A 17,461-nucleotide genomic window follows, 5' to 3' on the forward strand; every position below is an offset into this window, starting at 1 on the left:
TCAACCCAAACTACACAGGGTTGTTGTGAGGACAAAATGTTCACTACCTTAAATAAAGGGCAGACTAAAGACACTCAGATAGATTTTATATTCATGTAAAATACTTATATGTAAGACATTAAGATATCCTATGTATGATTAGTAATGAATATATATATATATAGATACACACACATATGTGTATTATGTATGTACTTATAAACATTGATATCCTGCTTTTCCTCATGGTTCAAGTCAGTGGGTCTTCTTCTTCTAGGGCTGCAGCCTCAGACCCAGCCCCTAAATACCAATAGTTTTACCAAGGACAAGGATTTCACTGCTACTTCACTGATGATGATATATCCATACCTACACTTTGGATGGCACGGGGGGAGGGGGAGAATAGTTTTGCTTTGCTGTTCGGTGGAACAGCTGAGTTCCTGACAGACCATATTATCCTTTCCTTAAAAGTTTTTTTCCTTGGGAAAAAAAGAGATATATAATAGTGGAGGGATAGAGCGTACATGTTAGAAACAAAGAAGAAAGGGAAGAGAAAGCCAAATAGCTCAACATTCCCTATTTGAACCATTTGGCTTACTTCCTTTCTTCTTTGAGAAATTGTTGAGGGGATGGGGGAAGAGATAGTTGCTATGGTTAAGGGGAAGAATGGGTAGTGTTGCTTCAGTAGATTTTGTGCCCAGATTCAATAGGATGAGTGCTCCCCCTACAAATAAGTAGGGGGCACTTTCCTTCAAAAAAAAAAAGTAACCTTAATTTTAAAATGACATTTATTTCTCAGTGAATCTAGCCATTTAGGCTCCAGTTGTTAGATTCAAGAGTATACCTCTGTTCCCAGCGGTATCATGGATAGGGTTACCAATATAAATCTTCAAAATAAAGGACAAGACCAAAAGAAAAGATGTTTGATATGTGTCAGAACATTACCAATACTTTCTTAGAACATATTGTACTTGTAACATGTGCAATAAAAATTGCTTTTTGCCATTATGATGCTGTTCTTCCTTTCCCTGCATATTTCTGAAATAAAGATACAAATCAATTGTTTCTTGAAATAAGGAATCATTCAATGGCAGTCAAACATGAATTCACTTGTATAAGGAATCACATTTCCCCAGTGAGTCAATTTAACTATTAGAGTCTAGTGAATCTTGCTGGGTATATGTTGCTCAAGAGACTGCAGCCTACAAAATTTGTCTCTGCTGATTATGTATGTCTTCAAGGAATGAGGAAATGTTAATTTAAAAACAGGAACTCTGAAGATTCATGCACATCAGAGGTATAATTCCAAAATATAGTTAAAATATAAAGGCCTCTATTTGACTGAATTTGTTAAATGTTTGCTAAAAAAATACCAACTGAAACTATAACCTGTAAATTCATTCACTTAGCTTTAAAAAAAAAATATTGTCATCTTTTTTTTTCTTGGAAGGGAAGGGTAGTTTTGATTTAAATCCCAAACTGCTGAAATGTGTTCCGTTTGGCTTTGCAGTTTACAGTGCGCCTGAGGCATAAATTATTTAGCACTCACACATGGCCTGTCATGTCTTGTTACTTAAGTGCAATACTGCTTTCATCCATGTATACCCAAGGGGCCCATCCAATTGACAGCTGGTGATGTCATCCCCATTTGGTAATCCCTTCAGAAGAAGAGTAGAGGTGGAGTGGCGGAAACAGTCAAGGCTTTCTTAGCAGAGCTCACAGTGGTCTTTCTCCTAGTTTAACCCTGAGCAACAGATTTGTTTGGAATCATCACTATAGGATCACCGCAGGTAGCAACCCCATTAATTATTTTTTGCCTGAAAAAAATATGGCTCAGAAGGTGGTAACCATTTTCTCTTAACAGAAGGCACAGCAGAAAAAATATGTTGAGACTGTCTACTTGTCCCCTGGACTGTGATAGTTTAACCAAAGCAATTTGCTAGCCACAAATTTTGAAAAATTTGCTTATATCGTTAGATATTTTAAAACTGAATTTTTGATTGAAAGGAAAACAAATGTGTCTAGTAATGGAGAGTGGATATTAATAGTTATTCATAGGGTTGCTGTGGGATTTGGGTTTTTGCTTGGTTGGTGGTTTGCTTTTGTTCCTTGCTTTTTGTTTTTTCACTGAGTTGCTGCAAAATTTTACTGTAGTTCATGCCAGATTGCATGTTGATTTAGGAGAGAAAATGTAGAAAAATATGGAACTTTGGCATAGGTAATAGTATATGAAAACAGTCCTGATTTGATCTAAGAAGTTGTGATGCTTTAAAAACCTCTATCACTTCTTTTTAAATATGGATCATTTGGGAACCCATAACAAGCACTGTGTTGGATAAGAAGGAAGGTTAAAGTCATACGTGCTGGAAAAAACCCAACACACAATAGACATTTAGACTGTGACAAAATGCTTCTTCTGTCCACATGAGTTCTTTGTGTGAAACAGTATTTAAAAACTAAGAGATCAGTCCACTTGAATACAGGTCTTAAGAGAATGTTTGCTATTGAAACATTCACTACTACATGGCTGCTGCAAGCACTTGTAAGAAAATGGAGGGAGGGCTGGTTGCAGGGGAGGGAGAAAATGTGTGCTTACTCTAGCAAGAGGATGAAGAAAGAAAACAGGACTCCTGCAGAATTACATACACACATATGATACCTACTCCAATTTTTATTTTTTTGCTATCAAGTTATACAACTTATGGCGACCTTGTAGGTATTTCAAGGCAAGAGATATTCAAAGGTGGTTTGCCATTGCCTGCCTCCACCCAGTGGTGGGATCCAAAATTTTTAGTAACAGGTTCCCATGGTGGTGGGATTCAAACTGTGGCGTAGCGCCAATGGGGCTGGGTGGGGCACGATGGGGGCGTGGCCAGGAATTCCGGGGGCGGGGGATTCCTGGGCAGGGCTGTGGCAAGGACGCAGCCGCTGCTCCGGTCCTTGGGCGGGAAACAAATGCACGCAGGCGCAGGCTGCCACGCACGCCATTGCACCTCCTGCTAGACTGTTTCAAGTTCTGTGCACTACTGCTGTGAGGAGGGGCGTAGCTAAGGCAAAAATCACGTGGCAAAATCACCAATTAGTAACCCCCTCTCGGCACACACAAATAATTAGTAACCTACTCTTGGGAACCTGTGAGAACCTGCTGGATCCCACCTCTGCCTTCACCCCATGACCCTGGTATTCCTTCCATCCATCCAAATACAAGCCAGGGTTGACTTGGTTTAGCTTCTGAGATCTAACAAGGTTTCCAGTCAGGAGCCCCAAATGCTTAGTTTTAATTTAATTTACAATTCACTAGGAAGAGGGGGAAAATAGTTGAAAGAAAGAAAGAAAGAAAGAAAGAAAGAAAGAAAGAAAGAAAGAAAGAAAGAAAGAAAGAAAGAAAGAAAGAAAGAAAACCTGTAGATGAAGACAATTATTTAACATTCTTTCATCTTCTGCTTCAAGCCTCCTGAGAGAGACTGTACTAGGAAGAAATTTACTAGGCAATCCTATAGTGACACTTTCTTAGTAAACCACAGTCTGTTGGCTTAGAAACATGTAAATCTGGTTAGGACTGCATTGTTAATTTATGCTGCTGTGATGGTGTTAGAAAAGGTTTATGCTCCAGTGATGAATGCAGCATCCCATCCCAGGAAAAACTCCTACTCAAAGCTGTGTTAAGCAATTAAACAGCTATTCAGAGCAGCAGCCTTTGAGAGAAGGGGCTTATCCAAAAGCCCTAAGGAGTAGGTGGCAGTCCTCTCTATCAAAGAACTATTGCACAGCAGACCTGCCCTATCCACCTGAGCTTGCATTGTCATTTTTCACAAACTTAAAAAAAAAATTAAAATCCTATGCTCTTTTTCTTTTAATAGCATTTGTTCCTAAACAGATGGCTGCAACTAGCTGATTATCCTTCCAATTAGCCCATACTTTTCTTTCCTATATTTCAAGTTAATGAATGTGTTTTGCTAAGTAAACTCATATATTCAGTTTCATTTGCTTTGATTTGTTTTCGCCATAAGCCATAACAAAATGCAAAGTACAAAATACAACTGGCAATGAAACATAAGGCAAAAATTACAATAAAGTCCAGTTTGCATTCTGCAACCATCCACGATAACATTGACAAAATTTTGTTACAGCCAGGGCATAGCTGGATATATTCTGTTATCTTCTCTTTTAAATCCAAGTTGTTTGTCTATGGATCAAAATAACAAACAATAAATGTAAACAACCTATAATGAAAATGTTTAAAAATCAGTGTTTTGCCATTTGCCTGCATTTCATTTATTTATTTAAAGGTGTATATGATGCCCCACCAGACCTGATCTGATACAGATTCATTTAGTAGATAGCAAACAACGCATATGACAATCTGTCATATCAATTTCAAAATACACATGATGGGACTCGGTCAAATGTAGCTACTTCATATATAATTAGTCAGATATTTTTCATATAAAGAAACATTACAAATATAGCTTAAAAATTCAGTGGTCTTTTCTCCAAGGGGAATCAGTTGACATAAACACCGCTCAAAGGTGACATGTAACAATATATATTATTATTTATTACATTTGATAGACTGCCCAATACCCAAGGGGCTCTGGGCTGTGTACAACAAAAATCCAGACACAATACAACAATAAAATAAATACAAATTATAAATTACAAATATAAAAATTTAAAATCCCTTAAAATCACAAGCAGCAGCATCATAATTCCACATTAAATAATTAATTCAAATTAAATAAATTGAATTGATGACGTCCGATCCTAAGGCTGGAGAGGGAGGGCAGCAGTGCCAAGATGGTACAAGTACAAAGGCAATGCCGGAGATGGTATAAAAATACGGCACTAGGCATCAGGAGAGGGCAGCCAATCCACGGCCGGCCTCCCCAAAAGCCCAGTGGAACAACTCAGTTTTACAGGCCCTGTGGAACTCACCAAGGTCCCGTAGGGCCCTAACAGCTGGTGAAAGAGTGTTCCACTAGGCAGGAACCAGGGCCATAAAAGCCCAGGCCCGGGTAGAGGCCAGCTGCATTATTGAGGGGTGAGGGACTACCAGCAAGTTTGCCTCTGCAGAGCGCAGAGGCTTTGAGCACAGAGGCCTACTAGGGACATATGGGGCAATAAGTTTATGACACTAATCTCTATATATAAATGCAAAATACCACTCACTCACTCACAGACTCATCAAAAGAACTAAAAAACCACTGAAGCCACACACATTAAATTTGGCACACCTGTTACTTATGTACTCCAGGTGCTCACTAAGAAAAGATTTTTCAAAATATTCAGTTTTACTCAAATTATTACACATTTACTGTTTTCACTGCTCATCTCTGGCCATCTGCACGAACATTTTAAGGGCAAACCAACTGCTCAGTGCACAGACAAGCTGCACAAACATTCTAAGGGTGACAGTTAAACACTACTGTACCAGCTTCATGTCCTTCACCAAGGTGCACCAATTGCACTCTAACGCTGCCCTCCACAACGCATGTGAACCTATCCCATCTGCTGAAACCGCTACAGGGAGAAGAGGAATTAAACACAGAAAGCGCTTTATACACTGCATTATAAAAATACAACTACAGGAAGATGCTGCAAAATATGCGAAAACAAACCCATCAGTCCACAGACAGGCTGTGAGGAAATATGCTGCATGTCACACCAAAGCTCACAAACGCCCTCCACAACGCATGCGAACTTATCCCTTCTGTGGAAACCACTACAGGAAGAAGAGGAATTAAACTCAGAAAGCGCTTTACACACTGCATTATAAAAAGACAACTGCAGGAAGCTGCTGCAAAATATGCGAAAACAAACACATTAGTCCACAGACAAGCTGTGAGGAAATATGCTGCATGTCACCCCAAAGTTCATAAACAGGCTACAAAGAAGTATGCTGAATGTCACCCCAACGTTAACAGACAGGCTGTAAAAAAGTATTCCTCCACCCACCCTCACATTAACAACACCGCTACAGCCAAATACTAACAACATACATTACAAGCCACACTATCACCTTGGACTTCTAAACATTTGTTGGGTTTTGCATATGGACATCAGATTTATTACTGTGGAGACAAGTTTACTGCTTTCAGCCTCCGATCACCCTGTGCTTGGTGTCGTGCTCTGAAGTGGCGGAATGAGTCCCCAGGAATGTGCTGCAGTGGTGGTACAGTCCAACTCCGTGCCCTTCAACCCTACCCTGAACCTCTTCACAGCCTTCTCACTCATCAGCATCCAATGACAGAACACTTCCTTTCTGCATCCCGAAAATACAATGGCTGCTTCCACATGACATCTTTTGGAGCCCACCAGGTGAAAGAGAGCAATAACACATTGCATTATAAAAAGACAACTGCAGGAAACTGCTGCAAAATATGTGAAAACAAACCCATCAGTCCACAGACAGGCTGTGAGGAAATATGCTGCATGTCACCCCAAAGTTCACAAACAGGCTGTAAACTGAAATTCATAGAGAGCCTGTGATGAAGTATACGTAGCGAAGCACGGGTGCCCTGCTAGTACAATATATATCTGAATATCTCTAGGGGAGAATGCATATCCTCTCAGGGTTGATGCACCAGCACTCATTAAAACAGAGATCATTTGAGAGCTGGCTCTGTTTAAAACATGTTATGCATCTGATGAAGTAAGCTCTACCTGATTGAAGGTTACTCTGTGCCAAATGTTTGTTTTATTTGCACCCTGCCTTTTCGGTCAAAGCCATGCTCACGGCTTTATAGACATATTGTCTATAAATAAAATATACAATTAAAATCATAAATCTGGCTAGCCTTATTACATGGCTTTTGTTGAAAAAGATAGCAGATGGTGGAATATGCATTTAATAATTATATAAGGATTTTTTCGTATCTCTACAGAGAGTGCAGACGTATTATAAAAATAAGCCGTCTTCTGCAGCCACCCCTTGGCTCGCATGGTTCATTCATACAGTTTATAAACACAACGCCTTTATCAAAAGTAAAGGAAGCCCAATGGGCTGAGATTAGGCAAAAAGAGAACAAGAAGACACGAGGACAAAAATAGAGTGAATCTGGGAATCTCGCGATAAAGAAGTCACGAGCGAGACTGGAAGGGCGGGGGGAGGAATGAATCTGAGCGAGCGCCGCCGTTCTCGTGTGACGTATTTGGCAATCGCTCTCTCCCTTGCGTGCCGTACGTGCCCGGAAATAGCCGGAGCCGCCACGCGGAGAGCGCGTTAGTAGAGAAGCGAGTGGGACTTGAAAGAAACAGAGGAGGGAGGGAAAAGACTTTGCCAAGGGGTACGGGAGCCTCTAAGGGTCAAAGTTTATTGTTTTAAACCGCGTTGGCGAACTTTGTTCCCGGGTCTGGCAAGATGCCCGGAGTTGCTGCTCCTAGGAGCCAGGAACGGACTCGCGACAGCACCATGGATCCGCAGCTTGCTGATGTGGGTCTCTGGAGGAGGAGGAGGGAGGGGGGAGATGTTATATTATTGGGAGGTGAAGGCGAGCACTGGGTTCGGGAGGGGCTGCTGGGCTGACAGTCTCAGATGCCGGATACTTGGGGAGAGGCACCTGCCCCTTCTCTTCTTTCCCCGACTTCCGACTGCCTTTTCTTCTTGCAACTTCCATGCAAAATATGGCTTGCAGTGTGGTCGGTTATTACCTGGGACTCTGTCCCTAGCCCCATCTACTCTGTTTAGTTCCTTGTCACAAGTCTGCTGATTTGGTTAGAAAATCTCACTGAATGTCCCTCTGATGAAGTCCAATTTCTATTCCTATCCCCATTTCTATGCCTTTAAGGCTAGAAACAAATGGTAGGGATTTTTAGTAGGGAATTGTGAGTAGTTTCGACAGAGGTTTTGCTTTGCATGGGCTCTGCAAGTGTATTTCTTTATCCTTCTGTCATGCAATTTAAAAAAAAGACAGCTTAGCTCCCTCATTTCCCAGATATAAAAGTGTGACGAGTATGCCCATTATGAACAGCTCCTTTCAAGCTGCTGTCAACTCTTGGGGGTGGGGGATGGTCCACTCTTCTGTCTCCATCTTGAAGTGGATTAGGAAATCCATGATAGAAGAACTCCATATGAAGATGGTTTACATTAACTACACCTGATCCCATGCAATTTTAGGTGCAGGACTGCAGCCTTCAGATTGTGTACTCAAGTCCTGGCATGAAGAAGCAGCTGAGACTGATGCCATCACTTACTTTTTATGGGCTACATGAGAGGTCTCAACTAGCTACCTTTACACTGTGATATAGAAAAGTGGACTGACTTTTGCTTAGGATTTCTGCAATAGCTTCGTAATATTTGAACAATTTGGGTGCTCGTCTAGTGGAAGGGAAAGTGCTCTTTTCCTTCTGTAAGGAGTCCTGCAATGACAGAACCTATTTTTTACTCACAAGCTTTTGGTAAAGGTTCATCTTGAAAGCCATATGCACCTGTAACATGATGTGGGAGTTTTGCATTGCATGACATTGCATCATATATGTCTTCATGCACAACCAAGAGGAAATTGTTTGACTATATCTTTGTTATAGTGTCTGATAAACTATTTTCAGTTATGTTTGATACAAGACTTTGAATGTAACTTCCTGTTTGCAGTTCTTAATATTGGAAAGACTGTATAGTACAATTTTTACTAAAACCAAGTTGTCTTCAGTCATTCCATAATAGGTATCTAGGAATTAAATGTGCTTTCATTCATAAATATGATACCAGTCTTAAATTTTGTAGCAAGGACACAGTTTCCCAAATGGAATTTAACTCTTACTAACCCACACATTTGTGATCTAAGGCAGGAACAAATCCCATGATGCCTGGAAATTTTATTTTGGTGCCTACTGTTTTCAGTAGTCATTTGTTTTAAATGCCTCTTGGTAAGTCTCAGTAGAAGTTTGTTTAGGTGAAGAATGGAGGATAGCTGTTTGTTGTGATGACACCCCAAATTACCCCATATGTATTTATATGTTATGACACTTTTGTTACATCTTTTGTCAAGAACTGTGAAAAGCTTAGAGTTAGGTTTTGTGGTAGTAATAGTTATAAAGTATGTTTATTAAAATATAAAACCTTGGTGACTAAGAAATGAGACCAGTCCCTAAATTTCTGGAGTGGCTTATAAAGGCTTGATCTAAGGTTATTCTTTTAAGATCTGCTGCTGTTTAGAGTAGGATGCTGTTTCTTGTAATGGTATTTTGTTTTCATGTCCATGGTAGGAAGAATTATAATTATCTGTGCTGATAAAGTAACAATTGCTGTATGTTTCCAAAGAATATCTGATCTCTAATGGAACAATTTCTACTGTTTTTCCTTAATGTTAACTTGGCACTCAGATTTAAATGTAAAGAGTACTGCCATTTGTTGTTGGGTGTGTTGCGTTTATTGTGCCTTCTTTCAATGGCTTACTGAGTCTCAAGTAGGTCTTGTCACCTGAGATTCTTTCCATGGAAGTTGAAGCAGAAATCTTGGACATGCAACTTTCATTGAGTTGTGGCTCTTACCCAAAATATATGGGTCCCTGCTATCTCATACTTCATAGAGAGTGGAAGGGTTGAAGCCATGGGCTGTTAAGCTCAAGTTGAAGTAAATAAACCAAAATATCTCATATGTAGCCCTGATGTTGATGGTCCAGGCTAGCCTGATCTAGTCAGAACTCAAAAGCTAAGCAGAGTTTGATGGGAGACCACCAAGGAATACCCGGGTCGTTATGCAGAGGAAGGCAATGACCAACAACCTCTGGTAATCTCTTGCCTTGAAAACCCTACTGGGTTGCCATAAGTCAGCTATGACTTGATGACACTTTACAGTATATACACACATCTGGTAAGTTTAGGTAGTCTCCTGTTTGCTACAAATATGATCACAAGACATAAACTAAGAAGGGTCTGTGAGTGAATCACTGTGTCATGTTGGCAGGCTTCATCCTGCTCTTGTTTTCCCATCAGTTTTTTCCTCAACTCTTTTGGACATCTTGCTAATTTTGTATTTTTTTCCCTTTCTTCCTCCACCTCAAATGTCTAGGCTTTTTACAAGTATGGTGCCTGCAATCTGTATTGCTTTTAGAAATTTATCCAGAGGAAGTCTCGCACATGGAGGCTCTGTGGTATTATTGACTGGCTGAAAAAATGAGCCCAGCTTGACCAGGAGACTCTGACTTTACGCAGTAGAGAAATACATGCACATATAGACCTAGTAATGTGGGTGTTCCCCCATACTCATTTTTATGGACTTAGGCAGAAGTTACGTTCTCTCAAAAGAAATGGGCAGGGACTAGAAGCAATGAGTATTTGAAATTCAGCACAGAAGAAATGCTGCAGTTGACCTCCCAAGTTTTGTGTTATACAGACATATTCTACACTGAAAGTACCTTCATTAGAGAGAAAATTCAAATTTTCATATATATAATAAAATTCTTGCTTGTGATCCTGTGTGGGTATACTTGGGAGCAAGTCCCACTGAACTCAGTGAGATTTCAGTAAACATGCACTGGATTGGGCTACCAGATTAATTATCTGGATATAACCTGTAAAATAAGGTATTAAAAAGTAGCCTCAATTCTCGGGACACTTCAGTCCCTATATTTAAAAAATATATCATTAGTGCACCTGCCAGGCACAAGTCTCAGTAAATAATGAATTCTACTCCTTGGCTTGGAGTCTGGCTCCAGCAGACCAACTGGGAATTTGAAAGCCAGATTATGGGTCCATCACAGAAAGTGTTCTATTCTCATAGGTTTATAGTAAATGGCTATAGTTAAGAACAGGGGGCTTATATCTGCTATCATGATGATGCATGGGAAGCATGGCAATTTCACAGTTGTCAAGCCACAAATCGTTCTGTGATAAAAGAGTAGTTGGAGAAAAGTTGATCTCCTGGGCTGATGTCACTTAGAGATCTTTCTTTTTTCCTCCTTGCATCTGTGACTGAGTGCTGTATCTAACAATGCAGCATAGAATGCTATTTCTCACGGCATGTGCATTTTAAAGTGAGAAATACATGCATACGTACTACACTTGATGAGATATGAATTTACTCTGTACACAGATATGTGGACTAGGCATTGGGTCCTTATTTGGTGAATCGTGTTTGCAGTATTCTTTCCAAACAGTATCATATGCATTTTAGCTCTCAATATTATGTGTACAGTATTATCATTGTTAAAGCTGGCTGTGCTGTAGTGATGACTGCCAAGGTGTTTTCCCCCCATTTGATTGTAATGGTATCAAGGCTTCTGGCACAATAACGTTTTCTCTCTCCTTTTTAGGACTACGCAAAGGAAAGATATGGCGTATTGCCGCTGATACAGTCTCAGGAGAAACCAGGTTAGTTTCAAAATTCTGAAAAGCCAGCAGAAGTCAGTTGGGTTATAAGTACCACGATAAGCGAGATAGCACCAATTATTGCATCAGCTTTTATATAAAGATACTGTTTGTAGCTCCCCAGGAGCCAGTCTGTCTGAGAAAAAGCAAGAAGATTGTTCACTGTAGGCTCATGGTTTCCTAAGGATTGTGGGACTGTAGCCAAATTCTCACTCATGAGAGAAAATCTATTATTTGACTCTTAATTTAGACAACAGAAGAAGATCTGGCACATTATCAAGGTGCAAATTGTAGAGATGTCTCTCTTTTTAATACTAGTGAAAAAATAATCACCAGCTAGTCACTCTGGCCTATTCGCTGCTTGTTCATCTCTATTTCCTGTGGTCTAGTGTAAGCAACATTAAGATGGCTGTGTGTTCAAACAAGTAACTTTAATTTAGTAATTTTCACTTGCTGTTCAAAGCAACATCCACGCTTAAAAAGAAATTATTTTCCATTTTGTTGTTGTTATGATTGATTGTGTGGAAGTTCAGTAAATCAAGTTCCTTAATAGTTTTTTTTTAAAGCCCTCAAACATCCAAGCTAAGAATCAGGGGTGCTTCTCATTAATGGTCTTTTTTCACAGCTTACCTTACGTTTTCACAGCTTTTTGTGAAATCGTTCTGCACACTTCCTTTCTGCCCATTGTTTTGGATTTTTCTCCCCCTTGTCTCTTCAGTTGCATTTATTCCACATGCTATTCCAGATGATGATGGGATGTCATCCGTAATGCAGAAGAACAACCTTGCCTTTTTGTTTTTTGTTTGCACAGGCACTCTAGCATTATTGCATAGTTACATTTTGAAGTGGCAATTCAGAAATATCTCAGCCTCCATTTATACTATTGAGAACTACCAATCCAAAATGGAATCCAAAACAGCTTCTGGGGCAGGCGCCGTTACCTTAAGGAACAGAAATACATACCGTATATACTCGCGCAGAAGCTGAGTTTTTCAACCCATTTTCCGGGCTGAAAAATGTCCCCCTCGGCTTATACGCGAGTCATGGAGGCTGCCCAGCTGGCTGGGGAAGAGGGGAGATCTTCCCCTCTTCCCCAGCCAGCCCAGCGACCTCCGTGCAAGAGAGGAGCCTCAACTAGCAGCTCCCATACGAGGGCTGCAGGCTGGGGCACCCCTCGTTTCCACGGAGGCTGCCCAGCTGGCCGGGGAAGAGGAGAGATCTCCCCTCTTTCCCAGCCAGCCAAGCAACCTTCGTGCAAGTGAGGAGCCCCAGCTAACAGCTTCCATACGAGGGCTGCAGGCTGGGGCACCCCTCGTTTCCACGGAGGCTGCCCAGCTGGCCGGGGAAGAGGAGAGATCTCCCTTCTTTCCCAGCCAGCCAGGCAACCTCCGTGCAAGAGAGGAGCCCAAGCCATGCCTTGAGCCCTTGGGGGGGGGGGGGGCGGGGGCAGGCAGTATCCAAATTCAATAAACTAAACTAACTAAGCTGCTGCATTTTCCACCCTCAGCTTATACGCGAGTCAGTAAGTTTCCCCAAGTGTTGGTGGTAAATATAGGTGCCTCGGCTTATACACGAGTATATACGGTAGCCATTAATTCATAAAGAACCACAATTTCCAGCCAAATTTTATCTGTTACTGCAGCAATCCCTGACTACGTGCAGCAATTATTCCTAGTACTCTTTTCAGTTGTTCCAGCAGCTCAGTGTTCTATCACTGATGCAATTGCCCCCATTTCAAAATCCCTCTCAGCCCTACATTGCTAGTTCAACATGAAATTGATAAAACTGATCCAATCTTCCCTGCTTCTTTGCATCTCATCCTGAACATCACCAATTTTATGTGAAATTGAGAGAGCTGATCCAATCACCCTTGCTTCTTTGCATCTCTGCCTCAATGTTCACATTGCAAATTCTATGTGAATCTCTCTGAAATATTTTCTCTTTTACATTGAGTAAAATGCTTTTAAAGCCAAGCTGAACATGCAGTAGATGTATGCAGCTCTTAAATCCAAGTTTAATTTCTGCATTTTGAAGGATAAGTCTTCATGAGAGCAGTGTACAGAGCTTCCATCGCTTCTCAACAGTTGTATGCCTTCTGTTGTCCTTTTGACCTGATGTGGTTGTGTGGTTGATCTTTTCACCTGTCCCTCAAACCACTGTGACACATTTACTCATAGGTTGAGTAAAAACTCATTGCCTTAGCTTGCAGGAAGAAGGAGAAGATCACAAGAAGATAGGACAGAAACTGTACCAAAGCCTCAGGGGAAAACTGAAAGTTTAATTGATAACTTAGCTGTCTCTCACTAGATAGTGAAAATTAAGTTACATGTGATAAGATAGCATACATGTGATAAGGTAGCATAGGGTGCATCACCCATCCCCAGCAAACCCTTCCAGCCTTCCCCCCACCCCCAGCAAGCCCTCCCCACCTTCCCTCCGTCCCATTTAGCGTTACCTGCCCTCACCCCCTGCCCTATCTAGGCCTGTTGTTTTACCCTACAGCGGGTTTTACTGCTAGTTTAGTAATAATATAGGTTAGTACAATGTGACATCCTGGGGTTTTCTCCTTCCTTTTGTATTAAAGTTATATTAATATCTGCTTCTGAAGGAATTCATGTATTTTTCATATGTCTATAAACCTTCTCCAGGCATGGAATTATATCACCCACACAGCTTTTGGAAAACTCATTTGTAGGCCCATCAAGGCTTGGATGTCCACATCCTTTTTGGATTCCTGATTGCTTGCTTTGTTTCCATTTAGAAGACTGGTTTATCTAAGAGAGCCCCATGTTCTGTTTCAGTATTATAATATTACTCATCAATGCTCCCCCTCTCCTAGATCTGATCTGTGTTCTGCACAAAGATTTTTTAAAGTGTTTTAAGTTCAGCAGTTGTGTGTTTTTGTCTGCATTAATACCCCATCACCATCTTTAATCATCAACATTTCTTATCACCTAACCATGCTAGAGTTTCTCATTCTTATTGCCATATTAAAAACTAGTTTGTTTAGTGCTGAGGAAGGACCTAGCTGTTAATTGGTCATCTTGTAACTTGAGTTTATCCTTTACTGATTCCCATGTATATTTATCATTATCCAACCTGGTTAGTTTATTTACTCATCTTTAAGTTCATTAACAATTTCCTGCCCCTATTTGTGTTTATTTTTTAAACGTACCGTAAATAATAGAGGAGGAGGAGGAGGAGGAGGAGGAGGAGTTTGGATTTATATCCCCCCTTTCTCTCCTGCAGGAGACTCAAAGGGGCTTACAATCTCCTTGCCCTTCCCCCCTCACAACAAACACCCTGTGAGGTGGGTGGGGATGAGAGAGCTCAGAAGAACTGTGACTAGCCCAAGGTCACCCAGCTGGCGTGTGTGGGAGTGTACAGGCTAATCTGAATTCCCCAGATAAGCCTCCACAGCTCAGGTGGCAGAGCGGGGAATCAAACCCGGTTCATCCAGATTAGATACACGAGCTCTTTACCTCCTACACCACTGCTGCTCATGTATAAGCCGAGGCACCTAATTTTACCACCAAAAACTGGGAAAACGTATTGACTCGTGTATAAGCCTAGGGTGGTAACTCCAAAGCATGTGGGGCCAGGAAGAGCCAGGGCGCCCGCTCCCCACCGGATCGCTCCCACCCCCCACCACCTCCTGGATCCCCACAGCAGCATTGGCTCCCCTTCACTTCTCTGGCGTTTCCTTGCTTGCAAGCAAGGAAACGCCAGACAGAGCATTCACCTGCTTTTGGAGTTTCCTTGCTTGCAAGCAAGGAAACTCAAAAAGCAGACAACTGCTCTGTCTGGCATTTCCTTGCTTGCAAGCAAGGAAACACCAGAGCAGGCGGGGGCAGGGAAGAGCCAGGGTGCCTGCTCCCCACTGGATCGCTCCCCCCGCTGCCTCCCGGATCTCCACAGCAGCCCCAGCCCTTGGCTGCTCTGGCTTTTCCTTGCTTGCAAGCAAGGAAACGCCAGACAGAGCATTCACCTGCTTTGTCAGACTCTTCTGGAATTTTAATCAGATTCAAACTAGCAACTTTCACTAGCAGAGACTGCACCAGCAAGTCATATCTTTTTATAAAACAGTATGAATTAAATTGTTTACATATCCATCTATTTTTGAATTACCGTATATACTCGTGTATAAGTCGACCCACATATAAGTCGAGGCACCTAATTTTACCACAAAAAGCTGGGAAAACTTATTGACTCACGTATAAGTCGAGGGTGGGAAATGCAGCAGCTGCTGGTAAATTTCAAAAATAAAAATAGATACCAATAAAATTACATCAATTGAGGCATCAGTAGGTTAAATGTTTTTGAATATTTATTTAAAAGAAAAACAGTAAACTGGTTCTGTAAGTGGAAAAGAGGCTCAACAAAAACAATATGGTATCAACAATAACTTTAAAAGTACAAAAACCTTAGCTCAATCAGCAACCAAGCTAAAACACAAGAGTTAAAATCCTTCAAAACTGGATTCTTCATCATCATCTGTATGTCCAAATGTAACTCAACTTAGATTTTAAGAGGGATATTATCAGAAATGGAAAATCTACTATTAGCTTCCATTGTAAACAAGGGGGATGGGGCACCCCTTTGGGGAGCAATAACTTTGGAATCCCTGACCCAAACTTCACCAAACCTGGCTGGTATCATAAAGAGACTGTCCTGATGAGACCAGCCAGGTTTGGTTAAGTTTGGTTCAGAGGGTCCAAAGTTATGGACCCTCAAAAGGGTAGCCCCATCTACTAATAGCTCCCATTGAAAACAATGGGGAATGGGGGCACCTCCTTTGGGGGTCCATAACTTTGGACCCCCTGAACCAAAATTTACCAAACTTGGCTGGTATCATCAGGAGTGTCTTCTGAGAATACCCTGAAAATTTGGTGTTGCTAGCATAAAAACTGCGCCCCCTGCTGGCCGGCAAAGTAAAAACACAAAAAAAATTTAATGACCCGCGTATAAGTCGAGGGGAGCTTTTTCAGCATTAAAAATGTGCTGAAAAATTCGACTTATACATGAGTATATACGGTAGTCATGGTTCTGTCATGCCATTCCAGAATTCTCCTCATCCAGTGGTCTAACTCTTGAGTGCCCTCAAAGATATTCACTTTGTATTAGAACTTTAGTTCATCCTTGCAAATAAGACTGATAATTTTAATAAGAATTTTTACCAGCCCATCTGCCGAAATACATCTATATGTTCCCTTTTCAGCTAGAAAAAACAACTTTTGTTGACATTTTCTTGCCTGGTTGCTATGAGCTAGTTCATTTTCCCCTGTTGGTATGCAACTATTTGCAAGCCTGCTTTAATTGTAGAACTAACTTACAGAAAGTAGGCACGTGACCTAAAATCTATAATATATGGTTACATTGTGAAAAGGCGAATATACCTTTTGAGGTATACATTTGCAAAATGGAACTTTGAAAGAGAAACCAGTCAAAAATGTGGTTCTTTTCAAAGAGCAGAGATGGAGGCATAAGTGAGAGCAAAGAGGCACTGTGTCTTGTAAGGGAACGAAGAGCTTAAAAAGAACAAGCCGCAGAAGAATGCTCTGACCTGGATGGACAAAACTAGCCTGGCCTCATCAGATCTTAGAAGCTAAACAAGGTTGGTCCTGGCTGGTACTTGGATGGACGCCCATCAAGGAATGCCAGGGTCCACTATGCCGAGGAAGGCAATGACAAACCACCTCTATTAGTGTTTTGCTTTGAAAGCCCTTCTGGGTCGCCATAAGAAAGCTGCAACTTGACATGGATAGAAGAATTTGCTGTGGTTGAGGAGACTGAAAATATATTTTCACCTGTAATGATGGATTTCAGAAACAGAACAACTAGGTTGTGTCCTTGGAGCAAAAAGAAAAAAGAGAAAGGACAGTGAAGGTAGTGCTGCAAACCCGGGTTATTACTTACTCATGGAGTGATATCACACCACAACCTTTACTAGGCAGACTGTTTATGAGGTGGTTTGCCATTACCATCTCCAGTCACCTACACTTTACTTCCAGCAAGCTGGGTACTCATTTTACTTAACTCAGAGGGATGGAAGGCTGAGTCAGCCTTCAGCCGGCTATCTGAAACAGACTTCCATCGGGAATGAACTCAGGTTGTGAACAAAGCTTTGATTTCAGTACCACATCTTACCACTCTGCTTTACGAGGCTTCCTCCTTG

General features: G+C 41.3%; 1 protein-coding gene across 1 annotated transcript in view; it reads left to right on the plus strand.

The window, feature by feature from the left end:
* The first annotated feature begins 7,145 nt into the window (after nt 1-7,145).
* Nucleotides 7,146-17,461, plus strand: part of DARS1 (aspartyl-tRNA synthetase 1) — a 73,446-nt gene continuing 63,130 nt past the window's right edge. The window contains exons 1-2 of the mRNA XM_048484497.1: nt 7,146-7,411; nt 11,232-11,289. Of these exons, the coding sequence (XP_048340454.1) occupies nt 7,340-7,411; nt 11,232-11,289 (130 nt within the window). The 5' untranslated portion in view covers nt 7,146-7,339. The remainder of the gene's footprint in view (nt 7,412-11,231; nt 11,290-17,461) is intronic.

The sequence above is a fragment of the Sphaerodactylus townsendi genome, linkage group LG02 (genome assembly GCF_021028975.2).
Source record: "Sphaerodactylus townsendi isolate TG3544 linkage group LG02, MPM_Stown_v2.3, whole genome shotgun sequence".
In the NCBI taxonomy this organism is placed as follows: domain Eukaryota; kingdom Metazoa; phylum Chordata; class Lepidosauria; order Squamata; family Sphaerodactylidae; genus Sphaerodactylus; species Sphaerodactylus townsendi.